This window comes from Rana temporaria, chromosome 4, assembly GCF_905171775.1.
Source record: "Rana temporaria chromosome 4, aRanTem1.1, whole genome shotgun sequence".
Taxonomy (NCBI): domain Eukaryota; kingdom Metazoa; phylum Chordata; class Amphibia; order Anura; family Ranidae; genus Rana; species Rana temporaria.
This window is the reverse complement of record NC_053492.1, coordinates 465628259-465655380: the sequence shown is the minus strand read 5'-3', so window position 1 is coordinate 465655380 and position 27122 is coordinate 465628259. Positions and strand designations below refer to the sequence as shown.

Here is a 27122-nt window from a genome sequence, read left to right as displayed (position 1 = left end):
TGAAGGGACACACAAAGCAGCGGCTCGGCTCAGGTGACCCCCATAGCAAGCTGCCTGCTGTTGGGGGGCCCTCGGCAGGAGGGAGGGGCCAGGGGTGCCAACGAGGGACCCGAGAAGAGGAGGATCTGGGCTGCTCTGTGCAAAAGCATTACACGGAGCAGGTAAGTATAACATCTTTATTATTTAAAAAAAAACAAAAAAACAAGACCTTAATACAGGAATGGGCAAACTACGGTCCGGCGGACCTTTTAATCCGCGGAGAGCTAGCTAACAGGGCAGCAGAGCTGGGGGTATCCTGTGAGCGTCAGCCGCGCATCTCCCCCACCCACGATCGCACAATCTCGTCGAGCCGCGATCGCCGCTAATTGAGGCCACGGCTTTGCGGCCTATGCTTCTAGTTTCATGGAGCCGATGTGCGGGGTCGGGGATGATATAAAAAGAGCGCAGATTGGCTGCGGGCGCTCCGCCTCCGGCCGCCTCTCGCCCCAGTAGATTGGGGAATTCCTCTGAGAGGGCGGTGCCACCTACGTCACTGCCACGGGGAGACACAGGAAAGGAGCTGGCCGGAGGCTGCAGATAACAGGGCGGTCACATGATCACACAGCGTGTGAACAGCAGCATATGGTAAGAGAGGCCAAAAAAAACATAATTAAGACCATAGGGCCAAATCCTCAAAAGAGATACGACGGAGTAACTGCTGTTACTCCGTCGTATCCCTGGTCCTAACTATGGAACTGATCCACAGAATCAGTTTCCTATAGTTAGGACGAAGATCCGACATGTGTAAGGGACTTACACTGCCGGATCTTAGGATGCAGTACCGCATCCGCCGCTGGGGGCATTTTGCGTCGAAATGCCGCCTCGGGTATGCAAATTAGGACTTACGGAGATCCACAAAGCTTTTCAGCTTTGTTTTTTCTCCGTAAGTTTTATTTTGCAAACGCAAAATTAGGGCTGCTTTTACAAAGTGTAAACTGTTTACACCTTGTAAAAACAGACCTTTCTTGCTAGCGACGCGATTTCTTTTAAATTTAAATTTTCTTTTTTTGGCGCTGTATCTTTTTTTTTACCGTCGCAATCCACAAAGCCCGACGTAACGTAATTTCGCGCTATGCACGTTGGGAAAATGACGTCACGAGCATGCGCAGTACGGCCGGCGCGGGAGCGCGCCTCATTTAAATGGGAATCGCCCCCTGGAGAAGAGGAACGCCTTGCGCCGGCCGGATTTAAGTTACACCGCTCAAAATTTCTAGGTAAGTGCTTTGTGGATCGGGCACTTAGTTAGAGATTTTGCGGCAGTGTAACTTAAATGGAAAAAGTTACGTTGCGCCGGGTTTTTGAGGATTAGGCCCATAATTTATATCCACTCTTATATCCACTTTTATATATGTGCCAATTATATAGTTTTTAAAATGCACTTAGGGGGCAGTGGCGGCTGGTGCTCAAATTTTGGGGGGGGGCGCAATCGGAAAAAAAAATGCAGCCTCACTGTGCACATCAAATGCAGCCACCGTGCCCATCAATTGTCACCACTGTTCCATGCCATCAAAAGCAATCACTGTGCCATCAATTGTCACCACTGTGCCATGCCAAATGCAGCCACTGTGCCATGCCATCAAACGCAGCCACTGTGCCATGCCATCAAACGCAGCCACTGTGCCATCAATTGTCACCACTGTGCCATGCCATCAAATGCAGCCACTGTGCCATGCCATCAAACGCAGCCACTGTGCCATGCCATCAAACGCAGCCACTGTGCCATCAATTGTCACCACTGTGCCATGCCATCAAACGTAGGCCGGGTAATGTAACTCTTGGTCCGACCCCCGGGTCCAATATATGAACCCATTGCAGCCCTCGAGTCAAAAAGTTTGCCCACCAATGCCTTAATATCGCTTTGAGTTACCAAATAAAGTTACCAAACTCACTATTAATATAAACAACAACATGAAGTGACATCCTTCCGTTTGGAGGACACAGAGAAAGCAACAACATTTGTTTGGAATGATTAGGAATGTAAAAGCTGCCGGTATGATGCAGAGCCTACCTGGTCGGATTGCTGAGACCGGCAATAGCCGATGACCTATGAACTTTCCTCCTTCTTCATAGGCTGCTATTCGGAGGCTGGCCAAGGATGGAAGCACCACCTGATCCCCCACCCCAAAAAAAAGACATAATGATTGTAAAGTGAGTAGAACCATTTCAAAGTATTCAAGACCACTGATTACTGAGGGGTCTATTTATAAAAAACATTCTCACGCATAATCCCCATATTTGGCCTAATATGTTTACACTATATTACCAAAAGTATTGGGACGCCTGCCTTTACACGCACATGAACTTTAATGACACCCCAGTCTTAGTCCGCAGGGTTCAATATTGAGTTGGCCCCGCCCTTTGCAGCTATAACAGCTTCACCTCTTCTGGGAAGGCCGTCCACAAGGTTTAGGAGTGTCTATGGGAATGTTTGACTGTTCTTCCAGAAGGGCATTTGTGAGGTCAGGCACTGGTGTTGGACGAGAAAATCTGGCTCACAGTCTCCACTCTAATTCATCCCAAAGGTGTTCTATCGGGTTGGAGTCAGGATTCTGTGCAGGCCAGTCAAGTTCCTCCACCCCAAACTCGCTCATCCATCTCTTTATGGACCTTGCTTTGTGCACTGGTCCAAATCATTTGGTGGAGGGGGGGTTATGGTGTGGGGTTGTTTTTCAGGGGTTGGGTTTGGCCCCTTAGTTCCAGTGAAGGGAACTCTTAAGACGTCAGCATACCAAGACACTTTGGACAATTTCACGCTCCCAACTTTGTGGGAACAGTTTGGGGACGGTCCCTTCCTGTTCCAACATGACTGCGCACCAGTGCACAAAGCAAGGTCCATAAAGGTCCATATACCAATGGTATATTTAAAGTACCCCCAAAAAATGTTCACTTTACCTGATTTCTATCATTTAGAGCTAAGTTACATAGTTTCGTTTCTCAATTGTACTACTAATAGCAGCTAAGACTAATCATTGAAGACCCATAACTTGCGCTAAAAATTGGTCACACAACGGTGAAATACTGCAATATTGTGCTATAACAGTAAATTGAAGGATACATTCCAGGTATGAATATTTTTACTAGACATGTGTACTGCTAGAAAACGTGTTAATTTTCGTTTTATTCGTTATTGTTTTGTTTTTTCCGCTTTTTCGGGTCATTTGTTATGATCAAAATTCGTTATTTCAAATAAATTCATAGATTCGTAAATTCAAAAATAAGAACGAAAATCCGAAAATTCTAAATAATAACTAACTAAGGGCCAGATTCACGTAGAAGTGCGGCGGCGTAACGTATCATAGATAAGTTACACCGCCGCAAGTTTTCAGCGCAAGTGCCTGATTCACCAAGCACTTGCGTGAAAACTTATGCTGGCAGCCTCCGGCGTAAGCCCGCGTAATTCAAAGGGGCATGTGCCATTTAAATCAGGCTCGCTCCCGCGCTGGACCTACTGCGCATGCCCCCTTTTGAATTTCCCGCCGTGCTTTGCGCGAAGTGACGTCATTTTTTCGAACGGCGACGTGCGTAGCGTACTTCCGTATTCCCGGACGTCTTACGCAAGAAGGAAACATTTTTACATTTCGACGCAGGAACGACGGCCATACTGTAAAGTTAGGGCACCTAAAACGACGACTAACTTTGCGATGGGAAACTAGACTAGCAGCGACGTAGCGAACGCGAAAAACCGTCGTGGATCGCCGTAACTACTAATTTGCATACCCGACGCTGGTTTACGACGCAAACTCCCCCCAGCGGCGGCCGCGGTATTGCATCCTAAGATCCGACAGTGTAAAACAATTACACCTGTCGGATCTTAGGGATATCTATGCGTAACTGATTCTATGAATCAGTCGCATAGATACTCTAATGCCGCGTACAGACAGTCGTTTTTTGTGATGTAAAAAAACAACGTTTTTGAAAACGTCATTTAAAATGATTGTGTGTGGGGGAAAACGTCGTTTTATGTCTTCTGAAAAACGACAAAAAAAAATTCGAACATGCTCGAATTTTTTGTGTCGTTTTTCAAAACGTCGTTTTTTACTTCACAGAAATTGACCGTGTGTAGCAAAAAACGACGTTTAAAACGACGTTTTTACACCCGCGCATGCCCAGAAGCTAGTTATAAAGCAAGCTTCAATGGAAAAAAGTGGTGAAACGTAACCTCGCTTTGCTAGAGCATTGTGAAAAAACGATGGTGTGTAGGCAACTTCGTCTTTGAAAATGATGTTTCAAAAACGTCGTTTTATTTCATGATTTAAAACGTCGTTTTTTTTTTCATCACAAAAAACGACCGTCTGTACGTGGCATGAGAGATACGACGGAGTATCTGACATTTACAGGTATTGGAATTTCCTTTCCAAATTTGTCTGTTAGTGAACGTAACGAATACGAATTTATCTGAAGTTACAAATTATCCGAAATAACGAATGCCGCATCTAGAGGATTGAAACATAACAAATTAATAAATAATAAAAACTATTTTTTTATTATTATTTATTATAAATTTGTTGCGTTCCATTCGTTTAGATGCAGCATTCGTTATTTTGGATAGTTTGTAACTTCAGATAAATTTGTATTCGTTACGTTCACTAACAGACAAATTTTAAAGGAAATTCCAATACCTAAAATTTAGTAGTTAGTAATAGTTATTTTTAGTTATTATTTACAATTTTCTGGTTTTCAAATTTTTGTATTTTCATTCTTTTGAATTTTCTGATTTTTATTCTTATTTTCGGATTTACGAATTTACGAAGTTATGATTTTACGAAAAAATTGTTAAACATGATTTCGCTAATTCGAATATTTCTGAATTAACACATTTGTAGAATTTTTCATTGAAAAACGTATTTGGAACGAAACAATTTGCACATGTCTAATTTTTACATTGGTCCATCTTGAACCAATGTAACTATGCATATACCATTACAGTGAGATCCCACTAGAAGTTGTAAATCCCTGTAGCACACACCGCTACTCCAGTGATCCCCACTAGATTCCTGGTCCCGTGCCAACCGACCGCCCTTCTGCATTGTGAACACAGGGGGCCAGATTCACGTATCCGGGCGCATCTTTGTGTGGGCGTAGCGTATCCTATTTACGCCACGCCGCCTTAAGTCAGAGAGGCAAGTGCTGTATTCACAAAGCACTTGCCTCCTAAGTTACGGCGGCGTAGCGTAAATGGGGCCGGCGTAAGCGCGCCTAATTCAAATGAGGATGAGGGGGGCGTGTTTTATGTAAATGATTGGTGACCCGACGTGACCCGTCCATGTACATATCCCAGTGTGCATTGCTCCAAAGTACGCCACAAGGAACGTATTGGTTTCGACGTGAACGTAAATTACGTCCAGCCCCATTCACGAACAACTTACGCAAACGATGTAAAATTTTCAAATTTCGACGCGGGAACGACGGCCAGACTTAACATTGGCTAGGCCACCTAGGGGCAGCTTTTTCTTTACGCCGGCGTACCTCTTACGGAAACGGCTTATCTTTACTGCGACGGGAAAGCGTACATTCGTGAATCCGCGTATCTAGTCATTTACATATTCTACGCCGAACTCAACGGAAGCGCCACCTAGCGGCCAGCGGAAAAATTGCACCCTAAGATACGACGTCGCAGGCCGTCGTATCTTAGCTAGGTTTAAGTGCATCTCAGTTTGAGCATACACTTAAACTTACGACGGCTTAGATTCCGAGTTACGTCGGCGTATCTACTGATACACCGGCGTAACTCTTTGTGAATCCAGCCCAGGAGGTTGGCCGTTTGGCACAGGCTCCTTTTTAGAGAACGCTTTGCATTTTCTCAATGCACGCAAAACATTCTCTGACTGGAAGAGGTAAAGATCGTGACGTCACCTCGTCACCTCATCCAATCCGAGCTTCCAGAGCGATCCCGCAGGTGCGTTATATGCATAATTACATTGGTTCAACCTGGACCATACCATTCCATACCTGGAATTCTTCTTTTACCCCTTAGGGCAGTGATGGCGAACCTTGGCACCCCAGATGTTTTGGAACTACATTTCCCATGAAGCTCAATTACACTGCAGAGTGCATGAGATATCATGGGAAATGTAGTTCCAAAACATCTGGGGTGCCAAGGTTCGCCATGACTGCCTTAGGGTTCCTTTACACATCATTGATGGCTAATGGAGATGAAACTGAGTAAAAGTCCCCCCTTAAATTAAATATCGCTACATTCTTTTAAATACAGCTCTTAAATTAAAAAAATTGGTTTAACCTTCTTGAAGACGATCGGTTCCTCTTCCCAAACTGGGTTCACAGCATTGCCTTGTGATGTCTTGGTCCTGAATGCTTTTCGCCTGGTATCAACAGGTAATCCGAACATGTCTACTTCTACATAGGTGCCAACCTTTTTATCTGAAAGGAACTGCCCTGAAATGATCTACAAGGAAAAAGAAAAACAATCTCTTGAATAAAATTGCAGGGATGTATATTACATATTTTGACAGAACCTGGCCTAAAATGGCAGACAAGGAGGAGGATGGGAGATATCTGTTGCCTGGAATGTGGATTGGGATGGTCATGGGCTCCAGGAAACCCTTGTGAGGAAAATAGGTCTGTCTTCTTTTAGGAGTAGACTTGTAAAATTCCTCTGTGGAGGCTGCTGAAGAGATTGGGTGAGTCCTCAGCCTGGCCACCCCAGTCCACAAGTCTATCCTCCAGAATACCTGGCTCAATATATGTAGCACCAACTAGTGTGCTAGAATAGGATTTGTTAGGCTTTTTTTCAGCAGGAACGTCTGGGAACGCAGTTCCGGCACCTCCAGCAATGAATCTTTGTAATGGCAAGGAGTGCTGGGGTGTGCTGGAGGGTCTATTGATGCTTGCTGCTGGGGCATCTATTGTCACTGGTGGGGATCTATTTTTGTGTGGGGGGTCTCTTTTTGCTGGGTAGATCTATTGTTGCTAGTGGGGGGGGGTCTTATGTTTCTAGGGGGGAGAAATTGTTGCTGGGAAGGATCTATTGTTGAGGGAGAGGTCTATTGTTGCTGCCTCCAGGAGGGTCTATTGATGCTGGCTGCTGGGACATCTGTTGTTGCTTACGGGGGTCTATTGTTGCTGGGGTGGTATTTTGTTGCGGGGGGGTCTTCTATTGTTGTGTGAGGGCTCCATTTTTGCTGGGTTGAGGTCTATTATTGCTGGGGGGGGGGAGTATTGTTGCTCACTGCAGGGGATCTATTTTACTGTCTTTTTGTTATTAAAAAAAATTCTGTGAAAATCTTTTAGTAGCAAAAATAATACTTGGTTCTGTATTCTCCAAAATGGGTGGAGGTCGGTAGGAGGTGAAACCAAGGAACGGTGCTCAGGGGCGGGTAGGGAGCAGAAACAAAGGGTGGAGGTTGGAGTTCCTGCACATATTCTCTGAGAAAAAAGCCCTGGTCAAGGTAAATGACTCAGGGAGGGCTGGATGACTCACAGGCAGCATCTCTGAGACCTCCCCATACTTTTGGAACTTGCTGGAAACTTCCAGAAGAATGGGAGTGAAGGTGAGGAGGAGCTGTCTGGCCTTGACCAATCCCCAACAGATGGGTTGGCAGGGGGCAGGCCCCCTCAATTTCTCTGGGTCAGCCCAGCTGGGGCAGTGGAGTTTTGAGTGGAAGCTAGAGAGTGTTGGGCTGTCAGTGGCCCTTGAGGGTAGCCCCCTAGTCTGGAGGAGGGGGGGGCGACCTCGGCCTGGACTCGGGTGTGTTAGGGACCCTCTTTATGGCACACAGGGGCATGGAAGTAGGAGAAGGACAGCAGGAGAACACTGCCAGCCAGGTGGGCTGGTGAGTGTTACAGAAGGGGAGGACTGAGAGGCAGCCTAAGAGGACTTGGTGGGGAGTCAGAGATGGATGCAGAGTCAGTCTGGGAGGACTGTGAAAGTTTAGCCAAGAGGGCTGCAAAAAGGGGCAGCTGCAGCCAGGTGTGCTGGCAGTACCTACAAAGATGGTGCTGGGATCATTAGCCACAGAAGGACAGTTGGGCACTAGGATGTTGCTACACAAACAAGGAGTCCTGGAAGTTGTAGTGCTTCAAGCAAGAGTTGTGCTGGAGGAAGCTGAGGAGTGTAAATAGCTGTACAGAAGAAGTTTGTTCCTGCAAAGGTCTACTACATTCATCCGATATTACCCTTCTCCCTATCCAAGTTTAACCTCCTAATAAAAATACAAAACAAAGCATTGGCCTGTTCCTTGCCTCAAATGTGCTGTGAAAATGTGGTGTGCCTGGCTGTGCAGGCAGGGTAGGGAATCCCTTTCTACTTGCGGCTCCTTAGGGGGTGCACTACATATAGAAGGGCTGGTAAGCCTCACAAGAAGAGGCTGTGCTAGGGACTTTTTAGAGGACAACTCTATGGTAAGGTGACCAGATTTTTAAAAAATTTTTTACTATTAACCACTTAAGCCCCGGACCTTTAGGCAGCTAAATGCCCAGGCCAGGTTTTGCGATTCGGCACTGCGTCGCTTTAACAGACAATTGCTCGTGCGACGTGGCTCCCAAACAAAATTGGCGTCCTTTTTTCCCCACAAATAGAGCTTTCTTTTGGTGGTATTTGATCACCTCTGCGGTTTTTATTTTTTGCGCTATAAACAAAAATAGAGCGACAATTTTGAAAAAAATTCAATATTTTTACTTTTTGCTATAATAAATATCCCCCAAAAACATATATACATTTTTTTTCCCTCAGTTTAGGCCGATATGTATTCTTTTACATATTTTTGGTAAAAAAAAATCGCAATAGGCGTTTATCGATTGGTTTGCGCAAAATTTATAGCGTTTACAAAATAGGGGATAGTTTTATTGCATTTTTATTAATTTTTTTTTTTTTTACTACTAATGGCGGCGATCAGCGATTTTTTTCGTGACTGCTACATTATGGCGGACACTTCGGACAATTTTGACACATTTTTGGGACCATTGTCATTTTCACAGCAAAAAATGCATTTAAATTGCATTGTTTATTGTGAAAATGACAGTTGCAGTTTGGGATTTAACCACAGGGGGCGCTGTAGGAGTTATGGTTCACCTAGTGTGTGTTTACAACTGTAGGGGGGTGTGGCTGTAGGACTGACATCATCGATCGAGTCTCCCTATATAAGGGATCACTCGATCGATGCAGCGCCACAGTGAAGCACGGGGAAGCTGTGTTTACATACGGCTCTCCCCGTTCTTCAGCTCCGGGATCGCTCCCCGCCGGAAATCCGACCGCCGCATGTAGCGGGGGGGGGGTCCCGATCGGACCTCCCACCCGCTAGAAGGCAAGGACGTACATGTACGCCCATCTGCCTGTACGTGCTATTCTGTGGACGTACATATACATGCGGCGGTCGGGAAGTGGTTAATGGCGGCAATCAGTGACTCTCTGCCCTTTACCACCGCTGCAGCATCACAGCCTGTCAAGTCTCACTCTCCGGGCCCCGGAATTAAGCAGGACTTTTTTGCTGAACTGCTGAAATGAAGCTTAATTTTTTGTTAACTGGCTACAAAAAAAAAAAAAAAACATGAGACTCGTAAGACCCAAAAGAGACTGCATTGTATGGTGCCTTCCTGCTGCAGAGCTACCATCTGAACCTGACCCCTGTCACAATATGCGTATAAAAAGACTAAACATGGCTATTGAAGGAATAATGTGATAGCAATATAATATTCTGCTAGTAGACAATTGGATACAGCAGTGGTTCTCACAACCTCAGTCCTCAAGTACCCCCAACGGGCCATGTTTTTAGGTTTTCCTTTACGTTGCACAGCTGCTCTAAATCAATATTGTAACGGGAGTCACTTTTGGGCACAGATTGAGCCAGGAAATAAGGAACATATGTTGGATTGTTTTAGCATGGAACAGTAATCCACAATATATTCCTTAATGCCTAGTGTACTAATTAAGTCTGTAAAGGTCAGATGTCTAACTTTGAGGTGTTAATTGAGTCTGCTTCTGAAAGACCTTTCATTGTGTATGCTAATTACACTGTATCATGTGAATAGCTTATTGTCGGAGACAGAACGTCTGGGGGATAATTAACTCACCTGAATGTCATTATCTAAAAGAATGTGTATGAAGCCCCATTATGTGATGTTTTGGGGGTGGAGAGTTTCATTGTCCCTGTAACATGCTTTTTGGTTGTGAACTGTATAAAAACCTGAGTTTTACCTTTAAAAGATTCATTCATTTTTGGAACCAGTAACAGAGCTGTCTGTCTCGTTATTCTGGGGAATTCTTATGGATCATGTCTGCTGGATCGTTGGAGTGTCGGATAAGCTGTCTTGGGTTGGTGGAATGGAAGATCGTGAACGGTGTTAACCCCTGACCGTTACAAATATCAATGACATGGTAGTGATAAGAGCTATTTTATCTAAGGGAAGTTCCCAAAATATGGCCCGTTGGGGTTACTTGAGGACTGAGGTTGAGAACCACTGGGATACAGCACCGAAGCTGCATACATTACCTTTACAGACAGTGTGTTTGCCACTATTCCATCCACTGTGGTCTCTGTGAAAGGATCAAAGTGCTTATCTGGTCTTCTCATAAACTCTGGCTTTAGCCTGTATCCACATTTACCATTATATTCATACATCCCCATATTTAGCTGCATAGAAATATCTGTAAGCAAAAGAAGGGCACATTAATAATGAAGAAATCGACCCATCATGAAGCAGAGAGACACTACTGGCAGACATAATAGGAAAGGTAAGGTTGACGGCCTATTAGTATGAACCTTCAAGAATAAATACACAATGACAGCTTCCATATTTCTAACAAACTGCCTTCAACAACTTAAAGGGGCCAAGAGTAAAGCAGGCCTCCACCACAAGTTTATTTGGTTTATTACATAGGAGCAAAGTGCTCGTTGAAGTGCTCAAAGCAACCAAATCAGAAGTCATACTAGAGATGCATCCGGACTGGATGTATCTGATTATTGCACCTTGTACTTTGGAACAACATCAGGGGCTCCTTTGTGTTAGAATATGCTACTGTATCAAGTGAATTTCTGCCAAATTTTATTTTGGGTGAAGTACAACAGGCTTTAGTACCCTTCCAGGTCATACTGGGGTCAGAAACTGCAGGGCACGAAGGGCCATTTCTCTGCCTCTTTGTCCAGCCATAGTATCATGAGCTGATCTGTAAGTCATTCTTTGCAATTACCTTTTCTAAAATACATTTACCATGCAACAAAAAACACAAAATGAAATCCTGCTTGTTGCATCTGTATTGCCATATAACAGCTTATCTGGGAGAATAAATAAGAAATGCCAAGTCCTGAATGCTGAACCCTTATTGGGTAAAGTATAGGGGTAGAGATGTCCTTGCCAAGATCATGGACAGTAATAAAGACCATGTGAGGGACTGAATCTTGCTCTACTTAACCCAAGTGTTGGAGTATATCATTGGTCTCCAAACTGCAGCACGTGGTCCGAATGTGGCCCTTTGCTTGCCTTTATCCGGCCCTCTGGGCCCCATTCCTCCCAATGATACCAATGATGGGTCACTATTCCTTCCAATGGCACCACCGATGGGGTACTCTTCCTCCCAATGATGATTACTGATGTTTATTCCCACTGATGTGAGAGCATTTTCTACTCCCGGTTGACCAGTCTGGCCCCTTTAATGTCTGAAGGACAATAAATTGGCCCTTTGTTTAAAAAGTTTGGAGACCCCTGGACTATACAGTGAAATTACATAAAGTGCCATGTAATACCTTATAGAGTGACAACAGAATTCCAAGAATCTCAAACTACTGTATATGGGAAGAACAGGACACACCCCAACCCACACGTTAGTGATTGGTATCGGAACTATTACTGTGGCCTTGAAAATATTGACTTTCAGTAGGTCAAACCAGTAAACAAGAAATGCCAAGTCCTGATTTCTGAAGCCTAATTGGGTTGAGTAAAAGGGTTGGAGATCTCCTTGCCAAGATGGAATGTAAAAAAGACAGAACTGAATCTTACTCTACCTAACCCAAAAGTTGGATTATATCAAGAAATTACCGTACATTAAAGGGCCATATAATACTTTGTGGGGTGCCAACAGAATTCCAAGAACCTCAAACTACTGCATATGGGAAAAACAGACACACCCCTACCCACACGTTAGTGCTTGGCATCAGAACTATTACCAACCCCCAGTACTGCTACATGGGCATGGGGGCCATGCCCTGGAAAATATTGACTTTCAGTAGGTCAAACTAGTAAACAAGAAATGGAAAGTCCTGAATCCTGAAGCCTAATTGGGTTGAGTAAAAGGGTTGGAGATCTCTTTGCCAAGATCATGGAATGTAAAAAAGACAGAACTGAATCTTACTCTACCTAACCTAAAAGTTGGACTATATAATGAAAAATTGCATTAAGTGCCATATAATACCTTGAAGGGTGCCAACAGAATTCTAAACACCTAAAGCTACTGGATATGGGAAGAACAGACACACTCCTACCCACACGTTAGTGATCGGCATCAGAACAATTACCAGGCCCTGGTACTGACATTTGGGAATGGGAGGCCATGCCCTTGAAAATATTGACCTTCAGTAAGTCAAACCAGTAAAAAAAAAAGTCAAGAATTCTGAAGCCTAATTGGTTTTAGTAAAAGGGTTTGAGATCTCCTTGCCAAGACAGTAATTGAGACCAAACTAAATCTTACTTTACCTAACCTGAAATTTGAAATTACATTAAGTGCCATTTAATACCTTGTAGAGTGCCAACAGAACTCCAAGATCCTTAAACTACAGGATATGGGAAGAACAGACATACTCCTATCCACAAGTTAGTGATTGGCACCAGAACTATTTCCAGGCCCCAGTACTGCTACATGGACATGGGGGCAATGCCCTTGAAAATAAAAAGACCTTTTGTAAGTCAAACCAGTAAACAAGAAATGCCAAGTTCCGAATGCTGAAGCCTAAAAGGGTAAATTCAGGGGTTGGAGATCTCCTTGCAAAGATCATGGACAGTAATAAAGACCATGTCAGGGACTGAATCTTGCTCTACATAACGTGAAAGTTGCACTATATAGTGAAATAACATAAAGTGCCATATAATACCTTGTACTGTAGAGTGCCAACAGAACTCCAAGAACCTCAAACTACAGGATATGGGAAGAACAGACACACGCCTACCCACAAGTAAGTGATTGGCACCACAACAAATACCAGGCTCCAGTATTGCTATATGGGCATGGGGGCCATGCTCTCGAAAATATTGACTTTCAGTAGGTCAAACCAGTAAACAAGAAATGCCAAGTCTTGAATGCTGAAGCCTAATTGGGTTGAGAAAAGGGTTGAAGATCCCCTTGCCAAGGTCATGGACAGCATTAAAAACCCTGTTGGGGTGTGAACCTTGCTCTACGTATCCCAACAGTTTCACTATATATACCATATAGTGCAAACAAAATTAAATGCCATTTAATTCCCTGTAGAGCACCGTCAAAACACCAGGAACCTCAAACTTCTGGGTATGGGAAAAATAGACACACTCCTTCCCACAAGTTAGTTCTTGACACCAAACCTATTGCCAGACACCAGCACTGCCATGTAAATTCCCATACAAATAAGGACCTTTAGTAGTTCAAACCAGCACTATGAAGGAAACTTTGAAAGGTCTCCAGAAGCCCTCTAAGAACCCAAGTAATCACTGTATGCATGAAACGGTCTTCATGGTCCCTTCCATATACAGTGGAACCTCGGATTATGAGCATAATCCATTCCAGGAGAATGCTCGTAATCCAAAGTACTCGCATATCAAAGCGAGTTTCCCCATAGAAGTCAAAAATAATTAGTTCCGCATTGACTTCAATGGACTGCAATACCGCATGTGGCCAGAGGTGAGGGGCACCGGAGAGACTCGTAAACACCCGGAAAGGCCCGAGGACAGCTCGGCTGAACTCGGAAACGTTGGAAAGGCTCGGGGAAAAAGTATTTCTGAGGTTTTCCAAGGTTTTCCAAATGGCTTCGAACGGCTCTTTGATCGGGTCTGCCCCCCACCTCAGGCAAAACACGGTACTGCACACCACTTTGACTTGAATCCTGCTCGTTTTGCTAGACAAAACTCGCAAACCGAGTCAGATTTTTTTTAAATACAGGGCTCGTATTGCGAAAAAGCTTGTTAACCGCGTTACTCGCAATCTGAGGTTCCACTGTAACTGCATCTTCAGTTTTCATTATATTCACACCCAGTAGATTGGGTTCTTAGCATGTTTTCCTAATACTAAAATAGTGGCGTTGAAAGAAAGATAATAATAAACCATTGAAGAGGTTGACCAAGATCCCACAAAGTACATCACAATCATATCTGTAAGCTCTAGTGCTGTTTTGTGCAGCAGTTGAGGTTTTGTTTAAAGGGTGAAGTCAAGCGAAGTGCCATCTTCACAAATTACTCATTTATAAATGATTCAAAGGAAAGCTTTTTAAATCTAGGTCAAAGGCTAAACTAGAGCACAGCAAGAATACGTTATTATAGTATTTGAATTTAGTAATAATAATGTGTTACTGCGTTGACTAACATACATCTCATATTTGGAAGTTTTATATACTGTTACTATATATACAGTTGGGTCCATATATATTTGGACACGGGCACAATTTCCATACTTTCGGCTCTGTATGCCACCAAAATAAAATTAAAACGATACAATCCAAATAATTTTGAAGAGCAGACTTTCAACTTTAATTCAAGGGGTTGAACATAAATATCAAGTACAAATTTTAGGAACTGCAACCATTTTTATATAAAGTCCTCCCCCCAGTTTCAAGGGCTCAAATGTAATTGGACAAATTAATATAATCATAAATAAAATGTTCATTTTTAATATTGTGTTGAAAATCCGTTACTGGCAATGACTGCCTGAAGTCTGGAACCCATGGACATTACCAAAGACTGGGTTTCCTCCTTTCTGATGCTTTGCCAGGCTCTACCTGCAGCTGTGTTCAGTTGTTCTTTGTTTGTGGGTCTTTCTGCCTTAAGTTTTGCCTTCAGAAAGTGACATGCATGCTCAATTGGGTTGAGATCAGGTGATTTACTCGGCCATTGCAGAATATTCCACTTCTTTTCCTTCAAAAGCTCCTATGTTGCTTTTGCAGTGTGTTTTGGATCATTGTCCATCTGTACTGTGAAGCGTCGTCCAATCAACTTTGCTGCATTTGGCTGAATCTGGGCTGAGAGTATATCTCTTAACACTGCAGATTTCAGATTTTCATCCGACTGCTTCTGTCTTCTGTCACATCATCAATAAACACCAATGACCCAGTGCCACTGGAAGCCATGCATGCCCATGCCATCACACTGCAAGCTCCACCATGTGACCACAGATAACGTTGTGTGCTTTGGATCATGAGCTTTTCCAAGCCTTCTCCACACTTTTTTCTTTCCCTCATTCTGGTACAGATTAATCTTATTTCATCCGTCCAAAGATTGCTTTTCCAGAACTAGTCTGGCTTTTTTAGATATTTGTTGGCAAAGTCTAATCTGGCTTTTCTATTATTTAGGCTTATGAATGGTTCGCACCTTGTGGTGAACCCTCTTTATTTGCACTGTGAAGTCTTCTCTTGATTGTAGACTTTGACATAGATATGCTCACCTCCTGGAGAGTGTCCTTCACTTGTCTGGATGTTGTGAATGGGTCTTTCTTTACCATAGAGAGGATCCTGCGATCATCCACCACTGTTGTCTTCCGTGGTCATCCTGACCTTTTTATGTCGCTGAGCTCACCAGTGCGTTCTTCTTTCCTCAGAATGTACCAGTGTTAATTTGGCCACTCCTAATGTTGCTACTATCTCTCTGATGGATTTGTTTCACACTTAGGCCCCATACTCACGAGCAAACATGTCTGCTGAAACTGGCCCGCAGGCCAGTTTCAGCAGACATGTTTGGTCGTGTGTGGGCGCGAGCGGGCCGAATTCCAGCAAACATTTGCCCGCCGGGCCTTTTCCCAGCAGACAAATATTCCTGGACTTGTTTTAAAACAGCCCGCTGGAATTCAGCCCGCTCGGACATGTACGGTCGTCAGTACAGACCTACCGTACATGTCCAGCCGCCCGCCGTGCCTCGCATGCGTCGAATGACTTCGACGCATGCGTGGAAGCATTTTAAAGGCGGGCCGCCCACGTCGCCGCGTCATTGTCGCGGCGACACCGCGTCATCGACGCGGCGACACCGCGGACACGCCCCGCGTATTGTTTACGCGCGGACTTCTGTACGATGGTGTGTACAACCATCGTACAGAAGCCCTCTGGCAGACATGTATGGTGAAAACGGTCCGACGGACCGCTTTCACCATACATGTTTGTCCGTGTGTACCCGGCCTTAGAATAAACTCCAGACCTTTTACCTGCTTAATTGATGAAGAAATAAGGAAGGAGTAGCCCACACCTGGCCATGAAACAGCTTTTGAATTGCCCAATTACCTTTGGTCCCTTGAAAAAGAGGGGATGACTATTCTTTAAAAAAAGGGTAATTCCTAAACCTTTTCTCCTATTTCGATGTACATACACTCAAATTAAACCTTAGAGTGTGCAATTTCAGCTCGCCGCCCCCAAGAGATTCCTATGGATACGCTGCATCTCGTGGGGGCGGCGAGCGTGAGAAGCACAGCCTCGCAGTTCCGATTTCCGGCGCAATCCCATCGTGTTGGAGATACAATCTCGCCGGCACCTACTGTAACTATGTACTGTACTCCTCCCATGAAATTCCTACTTAAGCCATGTCTTTGCACTTCCTGTTTGCCAGATTATTGTGCTCTCTCTAGCCAATATATAATTTTTGTCACTCCTGCTGCTGTCCTTCACTACCGCTCATTACCGACCTTTGGCTTGTTTCTCAACTACGCTTCTGCTTGATCCCAACCTGCAACCATTCCTTACCGATCCTTTTGCTTGTTTACTGACTACACTTCTGCTTGATCCGTAACTGCTATATCTGCTACTGGACCCCGGCTTGCTCATCTACTGGTGGGGTGATCCTGAGGACCGCAACCTGGTACTAACACACAACAGAACCCATCTCCACCATCAGGAGCACTGGTGAATACAAGTTAGTACTTAAACCCTGCGCCTCGGGGTGAGCCCGCATCATCCGCGAGGGAAACCTGCTTGAATACCTATCCCGCTGTCAGTGGGAGTCTCTCTACTGCTATAGCTACTGGTTTATGAGCCTGACCCCTGACCATTACAGGCATTTAAGTATATATACATTTCTATGCACAATTCTGGTATAAGCACAATGCAAATTACAATTCCAACGTTAAGTTGTGTCATCAGAAATAAAGGCAATGTTGACGAAGACTAGTTGTGCCGTGTAAAAAAATGTGAGGAGTTGGCAAGCTAAGACTAATCCTCCATTATTTATGCTTTAAGCCTGGTACACACGATCAGATTTTCCGCGGACAAAGCGTAGGACTTTTGTCTGACCCCCCCCCGACCTAATTTTCTCTGGTCCACCCATGGTCTTGCCCACTGCTTTCTGTATTGACAGCATTATCTCTGTTGCAATATCTGGAATGTTGAGAGCATTAAGCCTCATATACACGATTGGATTTTCCGATGGGAATTGTATGATGGCAGGCTGTTGACGGAAAATCCGACCGTTTGTATGCTCCATTGGACAATTGTTGTCGGATTTTCCGCCAACAATTGATGCAAAGCATGCTTTAAAATTTCCCACCAACAAATGTGTTGTCGGATAATTCGTACAAAAGTCCATCGGACAAAACTCCAAAGTACAAACACGCATGCTCAGAAGTAATGCTAACCATAACACAACATTAGCAGAAGTTGCCCAAAGGGTGTCGCTGAAGAGCTGAAAAACCACATAGTTTTGTGTTTGTTGGCCAACAATTGTGGGCCAATTGTATGCAAGACAAAATCCTGGCCAACTTCCTTCAGACAAAAGTCCTACGCTTTGTCCGCGGAAAATCTGATCGTGTGTACCAGGCTTAAAGCATAAATAATGGAGGATTAGACTCAGTCAGGGAAGGTAATGGAAGCTTTTTGTTTGCTGTATCAGGCTTGTGCATCTCAAAGTAACTGAATTTAGTACTTGACTGTCATACAGGAGCCTTCAGTTGTATTGGTAATCCTTGGAGGTGCCTAAAGTGTTCAAACCACAGGGCAATCCACTAACTGTTGCATTTAATGTCCTTACCTATAGTCTGGAAGTTAAGAGCCACCATCTGACATCCAGCGTTCCAGAAGACCTGAGGCATGTAATTAGATGAATCCACACGTGTCCCTTTTGGATAAATTCGACTTAGCTGCATTTTGTTATATCTGTCTTTGGTTAAGAAATTTTAAGAATGACACATAAACCACAGACTAATGTTGGCTAAAAACTGGTTGATGTTACTCAGACTTCATTAGCAAAAGATTAAATGGATCTAGGCAACCAAAATGATGAGAGCAAAAGTGGACTTACATTTTTTATTAACTTACATGGCTAGTTCAAATTTCACATGTTGGTAGAGTAATTTTTCCCCTATAGTAACTCTTCCTTTTTTTCCATTGCAGGTAAATAATGGATTCCATGCAGAAGCAATGTGCCTCCATTGAGATCCTGACAAGGAAGGGTCCAGGCTGTCCGGCATCCACAGAAGGCTACAGATTGTTTACCGAGATGACACCATTGACAAGCACCACTAATGACAAGACGTTTCTCCTGTCAGTGGTGTCCTCTCCATAAACATTCTGTAGCCTACTGTGGATGTCGGACAACCTGCACCCATGGGTGTCTGCTCCATAGGGCAAGGGGGGGCAATTCCCCCCCCCCCCCTGAATCGAGAAGGTGTTGAAGAGTGAAAACACCCCTCCACAACTGAAGCAGTGACAGCGCAGCGGTGACAGGCAGGTAGCGAGCAAGGGGGGGGGGGGGCGGGGGGTGGTCTGGTGCGGAGTGACCAACCATCCCCTTCTCTCGTGGCCACGGGCTGTCTGAGCAGTACACATGGGGAGGGAACCTGCTGTGCCTGTGCTGTGCTGAGGTACTGAATGGGATGGGGGAGGGGGGTCTGTCTGTGCTGAAGGGTGGGTTTGTGCTGAATGGGGGTCCACCTGTGCTGAAGGGGGGGTATGTGCTTAAAGGGGGTCCATCTGTGCTGAAGAGGGGTCTGTGCGGAATGGGAGGGTCTGTGCTGAAGGGGGATCCATCTGTGCTGAATGGAGGGGTCTGTGCGGAATAGGGAGGTCTGTGCTGAAGGGGGGGTCCATCTGTGCTGAAGGAGGGTCCACATGTGCTGAAGGGGGGTCTGTACATTCTCTAGGTTATATTTATATGGGTATGGAGTGAAGCTGAATTATCTCAAGAGCTATTTCACACTGCCAGCTGGCCGCGTTATCGGTAAAGCGGCGCTAGAAAGCGGCGCTTTACCATTGTTTTAGGTGCGCTATTTGGCCGCTAGCCAGGCACTTTTAACCCCTGCTAGCGTTTAAAGAAAGGGTTAAATGCGACTGTGTATCGCCGCTGCCAAAGCGCCCCCCCCCCCCCTGAAAAAATGTCAGCGGACGCCCATGCCTGCACCTCTCCATCAAGAACTCAATGACAGCACATTGCTCCTGCTTGGAATCCATTATTTACCTGCAATGCAAAAGAAGAAGAAGAGTTACTCTACCAACATGAGAAATTTGAATGACCTATGGAAGTTAAATAAAAGGTTGTCCATTTTTGCATTACTTTTGATACAACCCTTGTGGATGTTGATAGGTTGCCTTGATCCATTGATTGTTTAGAGATTACAAATTGTCCATGCAAACTCACCTCTACTTTCTACAATGATAAACATTATTTTTATCTGAACTAGCCTCATATAAACAAACATATGCGATTTTGAGTAAATACTAAGGGCCAGATTCTCAAACGAGATATGACGGCGTATCTCTGAGTTGCCCCATTGCTGGGGCGGTCGTATCTATGCGCCTGATTCTTAGAATCAGTTACGTATAGATTTCCCGTAGATTCGACTGGCGTAACTGTGTTACACCGTCGTATCGTAACTGCATATTTACACTGGCCGCTAGGTGGCGCTTCTGTCGAATTCCGCGTCGAGTATGCAAATTAGCTAGATACGCAGATTCACGAATGTACGCACGGCCGACGCAGTACATTTACGTCGTTTACGTTAGGCTTTTCCCAGCGTATAGTTACCCCTGCTATATGGTGGCGTAAGTGCGGGGGTACCAATGTTAAGTATGGCCGTCGTTCCCGCGACGAAATTTAAAAATGTTACGTCGTTTGCGTAACTCGTCCGTGAATGGGGCTGGACGTCATTTACGTTCACCGTCAAAACCAATACGTCCTTGCGGCGTATTAGGAGCAATGCACACTGGGAGATTTCCACGGACGGCGAATGCGCAGTTCGTGAAAAACGTCAATCACGTCGGGTCACACCACGTTTACATAAAACACGCCCCCCTGTTCCAAATTTGAATTAAGCGGGCTTACGCCGGCCGATTTACGCTACGCTGCCGCAACTTACGGAGCAAGTGCTTTGAGAATACAGCACTTGCCCGTCTAAGTTGCGGAGGCGTAACGTAAATCGGATACGTTACGCCGCCGCAAAGATACGCCGATCTACGAGAATCTGACCCTAAATATACAGTTGAAATACATATGATTACATATACATATGTCTATTAGTGTTGGGAGAATGGTTTGGGGAACACTCGATATTGCAAGGTGTTCACCCCGCCGAACGCCCTACAATGCACTTCGTGCTGCACAGTGCATTCTGTGTTCTGATTGGGAAAAGCTTTGCCCAATCAGAGTGCAGTAAAAGCTGGTTGTTAAAGTGGAGTTCCAGCCTTTTAATGTTTATAAAAAGTCAGCAGCTACGAAAAGTGCAGCTGCTGACTTTTAATAAACAGACACTTACCTGTTCCACAGTCCAGCGATGCAGCCACCCGGAGCGTTGCTCCTCTCCCCACACCTCTCCTCGGCGCCTCCATTGCCACTCTGGGCACCCGCCCGTGACAGCTTTCAGCTTCAGGGCTGGGAATATGCACTGCACATGTGCAAGTCGCACTCCCGGAGTAGACAGGGGATCTCATGGGACCTGTCACATGTCCCAGGAGATCGCCTAGAGGGAGGGGCCGCCTAGGGGCAGAGGAGGCGTCGCCTAGGCGGCCCGTAGGCGGAAGTAGGAAGTGGGACAGGAAGTCCCACACCTAACGAAGCCCCCACTCCCCCCCCAAAAAATTACATGTAAGGGGGTGAGGCGTGCTTAAAGCAGAAGTTTCGCTTTTAGGTGGAACTCCGCTTTAAGGAGCGGGGCCAGGAAGCCGGTCGTGGCATTCTTAACAACCAAACAATGACGATTTGCGGCGGAATTTCGAGCATGCACACTGGGATTTCACGAAAAAACGTCAAATACGCGGGGTCACAGTTAATATACATAAAACACGCCCACATCATCCACATTTGAATTAGGCGGGCTTATGCCGACACAGATACGCCGCCGTAACTAAGGGCGCAAGTTGTTTCTGAATACAGAACTTGCGCCCTAAATTACGGCGTCGTAACGTATCTGAGATACGTTACGCCGGGCGGACAGATAGACGATTCTATCTGAATCTACCCCATAGATTTTTTTCAATTTTTTTTCTATTTTTGTTTATAGCGCAAAAAAATAAAAACCGCAGAGGTGATCAAATGGTCCGGGGCTGAAGTGGTTAAAAAATGCTTCGGACATTCGAGCAGCTGTCACAGATAATGATCGCAACGTGTGTGTACCGGTGATTTGTTTATTTCCTATGACTGTGGGCTCCATCTATTGGCCATAATGCAGCATTTGCCTGGTTGAGGCACTTCAGAACCTTGTTATTGGCCACTAGATGGGGCTGACGATTCATAGGAAATAAAAATATTACTTCTGGTGATTTTTCGTGATGGCTGCGCGAAGGCTTGAGACATTTTCACAGCAAATTTTTTGATAAATAGACCCAGTTGACCCAATTGACTTAACCCCATCTTTTCCTCAGTTCCCAACCCCTACAATGCTGGACGTACCTTATTGTTGCCACATGCTGTCAGTCCTGTGCTAAATGGAAAAAGTTGTAAAGATAATGTATAACAAAGGATACTCTACAAATTCTACGGGGGATTTTGTTAGCTGCTCAAGTCCCTTGGTTTCCACAAAGGAGGACATTTCATAGCTTTTGTTTTTTTCTGTGAAAAAAAAAAGGAGAAAGCGTCAACCTTAGTAATCATCAAGACATATACATTCATTTCAAATATCAAACAGATCAACAGTTGAAACCATTTTATGTGTAGCGCCTGTGTACTTTATGGTACCGGTGCTAGTTAAATTTAAAGGTAAGATCAGAGGGGCAGATTCATGTAGCTTTTACGGCTGCGTATCTCCAGATACGCCGCCGTAATTTGAAATCTGCGCCGGCGTATCGTTACGCCGATTCTCAAAGGCAGCTATACGCTTAAAAAATAGGCTTCCTCCACCGACGTAACTTGAATGCGGCGGCGTATAATCACGATCGTACATGTGCCTGGCGGTAGTTTTTTTTACGTTGTTTGCCTAAGGCTTTTTCGGCGTAACGTTGCTCCTGCTATTAGGAGGCGCAGCCAATGTTAAGTATGAACGTTGTTCCCGATTCGAAATTTGAATTTTTTTACGTCTTTTGCGTAAGTCGTTCGCGAATAGGGCTGGACGTAATTTACGTTCACGTCGAAACCAATACGTCATTGCGGCGTACTTGAGAGCAATGCACACTGGGATAAGTACACGGACGGCGCATGTGCCGTTCGTAAAACACGTCAGGTCATCACACATTAGCATAAAACACGCCCCCCCCCCTTCCACATTTGAATTACGCGGGCTTACGCCGGCCCCATTTACGCTACGCAGCCGCAACTTACGGAGCAAGTGCTTTGTGAATACTGCACTTGCTCCTGTAAGTTGCGTCGGCGTAGCGTAAATACGATACGCTGCGCCGCCGTAACTAGGCGCGCAGGTACCTGAATCTGCCCCATAGTGTAGTTAAACGTTGATCCAAATTGTTGAGTGCAAAACAGGGTCTCTTTCTCAGCTTGGCTGTGCTGTAGGCTTATTCTGTTGTACTGGGGTGTTCTTCCAGCCCCGGTGCTGCAGGTGGCAGCAGAGGAGTCAAGGTTTGGGTACTTTTTCCCAGCAGCCAATCAGGAGGGTTTGACCTCGCTGTGCATGCTGGGGAAGGGTATTTATGAGGCAGACATCATTGGTTCTGGGTCTTCTTCTTCGAGGATGGCACCCACCTTTAGGGTGACCACATCACGGCGCCCCAGCGTTATGGCCTACCTGGCCGGGGTGTGTGTGCTACGCGGTGTTCCTGGTTTCAGGGCCATGTTGGCCTGGAGCATCTGAACAGCGACGGGGACCCAGTGAGTGACTGGGTTCCCACCTTTGAGGATCCCAAGCTGTATTTGCTGTTCGGTGGGAAGTCAGTCTGAGGAGCGCCATTGAGAGGCTGGCGGTCCAAAAGGGCCTTGACAAACCACCGGGGATCAAGGTAGCCGGACACTGAAGGATTGATCACCTGTCAGTCGGTACCTGGGCGACAAGTTGAAGGAGATCCAGGCGCAATTCATCTAAGGAGGATTATCTCCGTGATTACAATCCAGAGAGGGCCTGTGGCAGAGGTGTCTTTCTGAGGCTCACCAAGGAGGGTCTGTGGCAGAGACTTTTCCTCAAATTCAAGTTCACCAAGGAGGGTCTGTGGCAGAGACTTTATCCTACAAATGTCCGAGTGATACTCCGGCTGCCAGGTCAGTGAGAGAGGCCTGTCCGGGTACACTAAACCCACTCAGGCAGGAGTGGCGCAGAAAAGTGTTACGCTTGGGAGCAGGACTGTTTCCCTATCATTACGCCTGAATCTGCTGTTTTCTCTCAACTTTACTTTCCTCACCACAAGTTTATTGTTTTTACCCGGCTGGGTAATAAAGAGCACAGCAAAGAGCACCTGTTGTGGACATTCCTTTACTTCTACCAAATGCAATACGCATCATTCATCCCTAGGAATTCGGAGGAGCCATGATGTAAATTTGCCACCCAAAGCAACCAGCAGCTCCTCCGGGGGTAATGCCACATATACAACCCCCCCATTGGCTTTTTTTTATACAGCAGCCATGGAACCCTAGGGATCCTCCAGAGGTGGTTAGGGGTCTACTTGTGTTGTGGCTAATTGACCTGCCATTTGATGGTCCCTGTATACTTCCAAGGCCAATACATCCAGCGAGATGACACCGCTGATCACCGACTGTAAGGGTGGCATTCTGACCACCAATGCAAGGGAAGTTTCCCAATGACCCCCAATGGACTAATCCTAAAACTTGAAAGTTGGTACAAGTGAAGTGTATTAGTAATATTGTGAATGAGGCACCTAGGGCATTATGGGTCCGAATTTCCTGTCCCCTGTTATATAGAAAATTATCCTAATGATGGGTGTGACCCAAATGGCACTGGATACTATTCCATAGCCCAGTGGTCTCCATACTGTGGCTTGGGGGCCGGAGGCCTGCCTTTATCCTGCCTTGGGGCATTATATCCTCCAATGACACCAGCAATGGGGCACTATTACTTCCACTGACATCACCAATGGGGTACGATTCTTCCCAATGAAACCAACAATGGGGTACAATTCCTCCCACAGACACCAATGATGGGGTACGGTTCCTCCCAATGACATCAACGATGGGACAATATTCCTCAAACTGACATCAACGATGGGTACGATTCCTCCCAATGACAGCAACAATGGGACATTATTCCTCCAACTGACATCAACGATGGGACATAATTTCAATGATGGGGCACTATTCCTCCCACTGACATCAACAATGGGGTACGGTTCCTCCCAATGACACCAACGATGGGACATAATTCCTCCCACTGACATCAATGATTCCACCCAATGACAGCAATGATGGGACATTATTCCTCCCACTGACATCAAAACTGAGGCACTATTCCTCCAACTCACACCAACGATGGGGTACGATTCCTCTCACTGACACCAATGATGGACTATGATTCCTCCCAATGACAACAAAGAGGGCACTATTCCTCCAACTGACATTAATGATGGACTATGATTCCTCCCAATGACAATGATTGGGCACTATTCCTCCCACTGACACCAATGGTGGACTATGATTCCTCCCAATGACACCAATGATGGGCTATGATTCCTCCCACTGACACCGATGGGCTATGATTCCTCCCAATGACACCAATGATGGGCTATGATTCCTCCCACTGACACCGATGGGCTATGATTCCTCCCAATGACACTGATGGGCTATGATTCCTCCCAATGACACCAATGATGGGCTATGATTCCTCCCAATGACACCAATGATGGGCTATGATTCCTCCCACTGACACCGATGGGCTATGATTCCTCCCAATGACACCAATGATGGGCTATGATTCCTCCCACTGACACCGATGGGCTATGATTCCTCCCAATGACACTGATGGGCTATGATTCCTCCCAATGACACCAATGATGGGCTATGATTCCTCCCAATGACACCAATGATGGGCTATGATTCCTCCCAATGACACCAATGATGGGCTATGATTCCTCCCACTGACACCGATGGTGGACTATGATTCCTCCCAATGACACCAATGATGGGCTATGATTCCTCCCACTGACATTGATGGGCTATGATTCCTCCCAATGACACCAATGATGGGCTATGATTCCTCCCACTGACACTGATGGGCTATGATTCCTCCCAATGACAACGATTGGGCACTATTCCTCCAATTGACACCAATGATGGGCTATAATTCCTCCCAATGACAACAATTGGGCACTATTCCTCCCATTGACATCAATGATGAGGTATGATTTCTGATTGAGTGAGTGAATAACTTGTATAGCGCTACAAATACGAACTGAATCGCCTTAAGGCGCTTGGCATCCGTTTTCCTTCTATTTGGCCTTCAGAATAGGTGGGTTTTTTCCTAAAGGCCTGGTGATTCCCTTGCGTTCGGATATTAGTTGGTAACGCGTTCCACAGTCGCGGTCCTTGGACTGGAAATCTTCGTTCTCCTTTGGTCTTGTACCGGGCCTTGGGGGATTTGTAGTAGATTTTGGTTACTTGATCGAAGAACGCGATTGGGGTTGCGATATTTTATTTTCTCACATAAATATTGGGGGGGGCGGTTCCTTGTACACATTTGTGTGTCAGGCAGAGGGCCTTGAATGTGAGTCGGTCCTTTACGGCCAGCCAATGGAGGGACCTCAGGGATGGAGTGATTGATTCCCAGGGTTTTTTTCCTGTTACCAGTCGTGCCGCCATGTTTTGGACGACTTGTAGACGGGCAATCTGGTATTTTGGGAGTCTGAGTGGTCTCCCACTGACACCAATAATGGGGCACTATTCCTCCCACTGACACCAATGATGGGGCACTATTCCTCCCACTAACACCAATGATGGGGCACTATTCCTCCTAAAGATGTAAAGTAATTTTCTACTTCCATTGGCCATAGTCCGGTCCCCCTAAAGCAGTGGTTCTCAACCTTTCTAGTGCCGTGACCCCGATGATAAGATTTCCCAAGTTGTGGGGACCCCTAACAGTAAAACTATTTAAAAACTTAGGAGCTCTTGATCAAGGTCATCTGCTGATCTGATAACAGTAGTGGGGATTTTAATGGCAACTCTAATCACAGGTAGTGTTACTCACTGCATCTCCGACTTTGTGGTGTCTCGCAGCAGGGACACCTATACCGAAATCAAGAGATAGGGTCTCCTCCAGCCCCTCCCACTTCACATTCCTCACCAGACAGCTGACCTCTAGTCTCTGCTCCCCAGCCATGCCGTGAACTGAATGGATGACTGTGACGAGACTGAGTGGACAGGCGCGGGCTCCAGGGACAGCCATGCGGGCTCCAGGGACAGCCCTACTGGCAAGAGCCATGCGGGCTCCAGGGACAGCCCTACTGGGGAGAGCCATGCGGGCTCCAGGGACAGCCCTACTGGGGAGAGTCATGCGGGCTCCAGGGACAGCCCTACTGGGGAGAGCCATGTGGGCTCCAGGGACAGCCCTACTGGGGAGAGTCATGCGGGCTCCAGGGACAGCCCTACTGGGGAGAGTCATGCGGGCT

The 27122-nt window shown here is 45.7% G+C and overlaps 1 protein-coding gene across 1 annotated transcript in view; it reads right to left on the bottom strand.

Moving 5' to 3' along the window:
• The window catches only part of PLCB1 (phospholipase C beta 1), an 825411-nt gene that overhangs the window by 137748 nt on the left and 660541 nt on the right, over positions 1 to 27122 (bottom strand). The window contains exons 17-21 of the mRNA XM_040351701.1: positions 22095 to 22179; positions 18169 to 18293; positions 10485 to 10639; positions 6278 to 6442; positions 2048 to 2147 (exon numbers count right to left, since the gene is read on the bottom strand). Of these exons, the coding sequence (XP_040207635.1) occupies positions 2048 to 2147; positions 6278 to 6442; positions 10485 to 10639; positions 18169 to 18293; positions 22095 to 22179 (630 nt within the window). The remainder of the gene's footprint in view (positions 1 to 2047; positions 2148 to 6277; positions 6443 to 10484; positions 10640 to 18168; positions 18294 to 22094; positions 22180 to 27122) is intronic.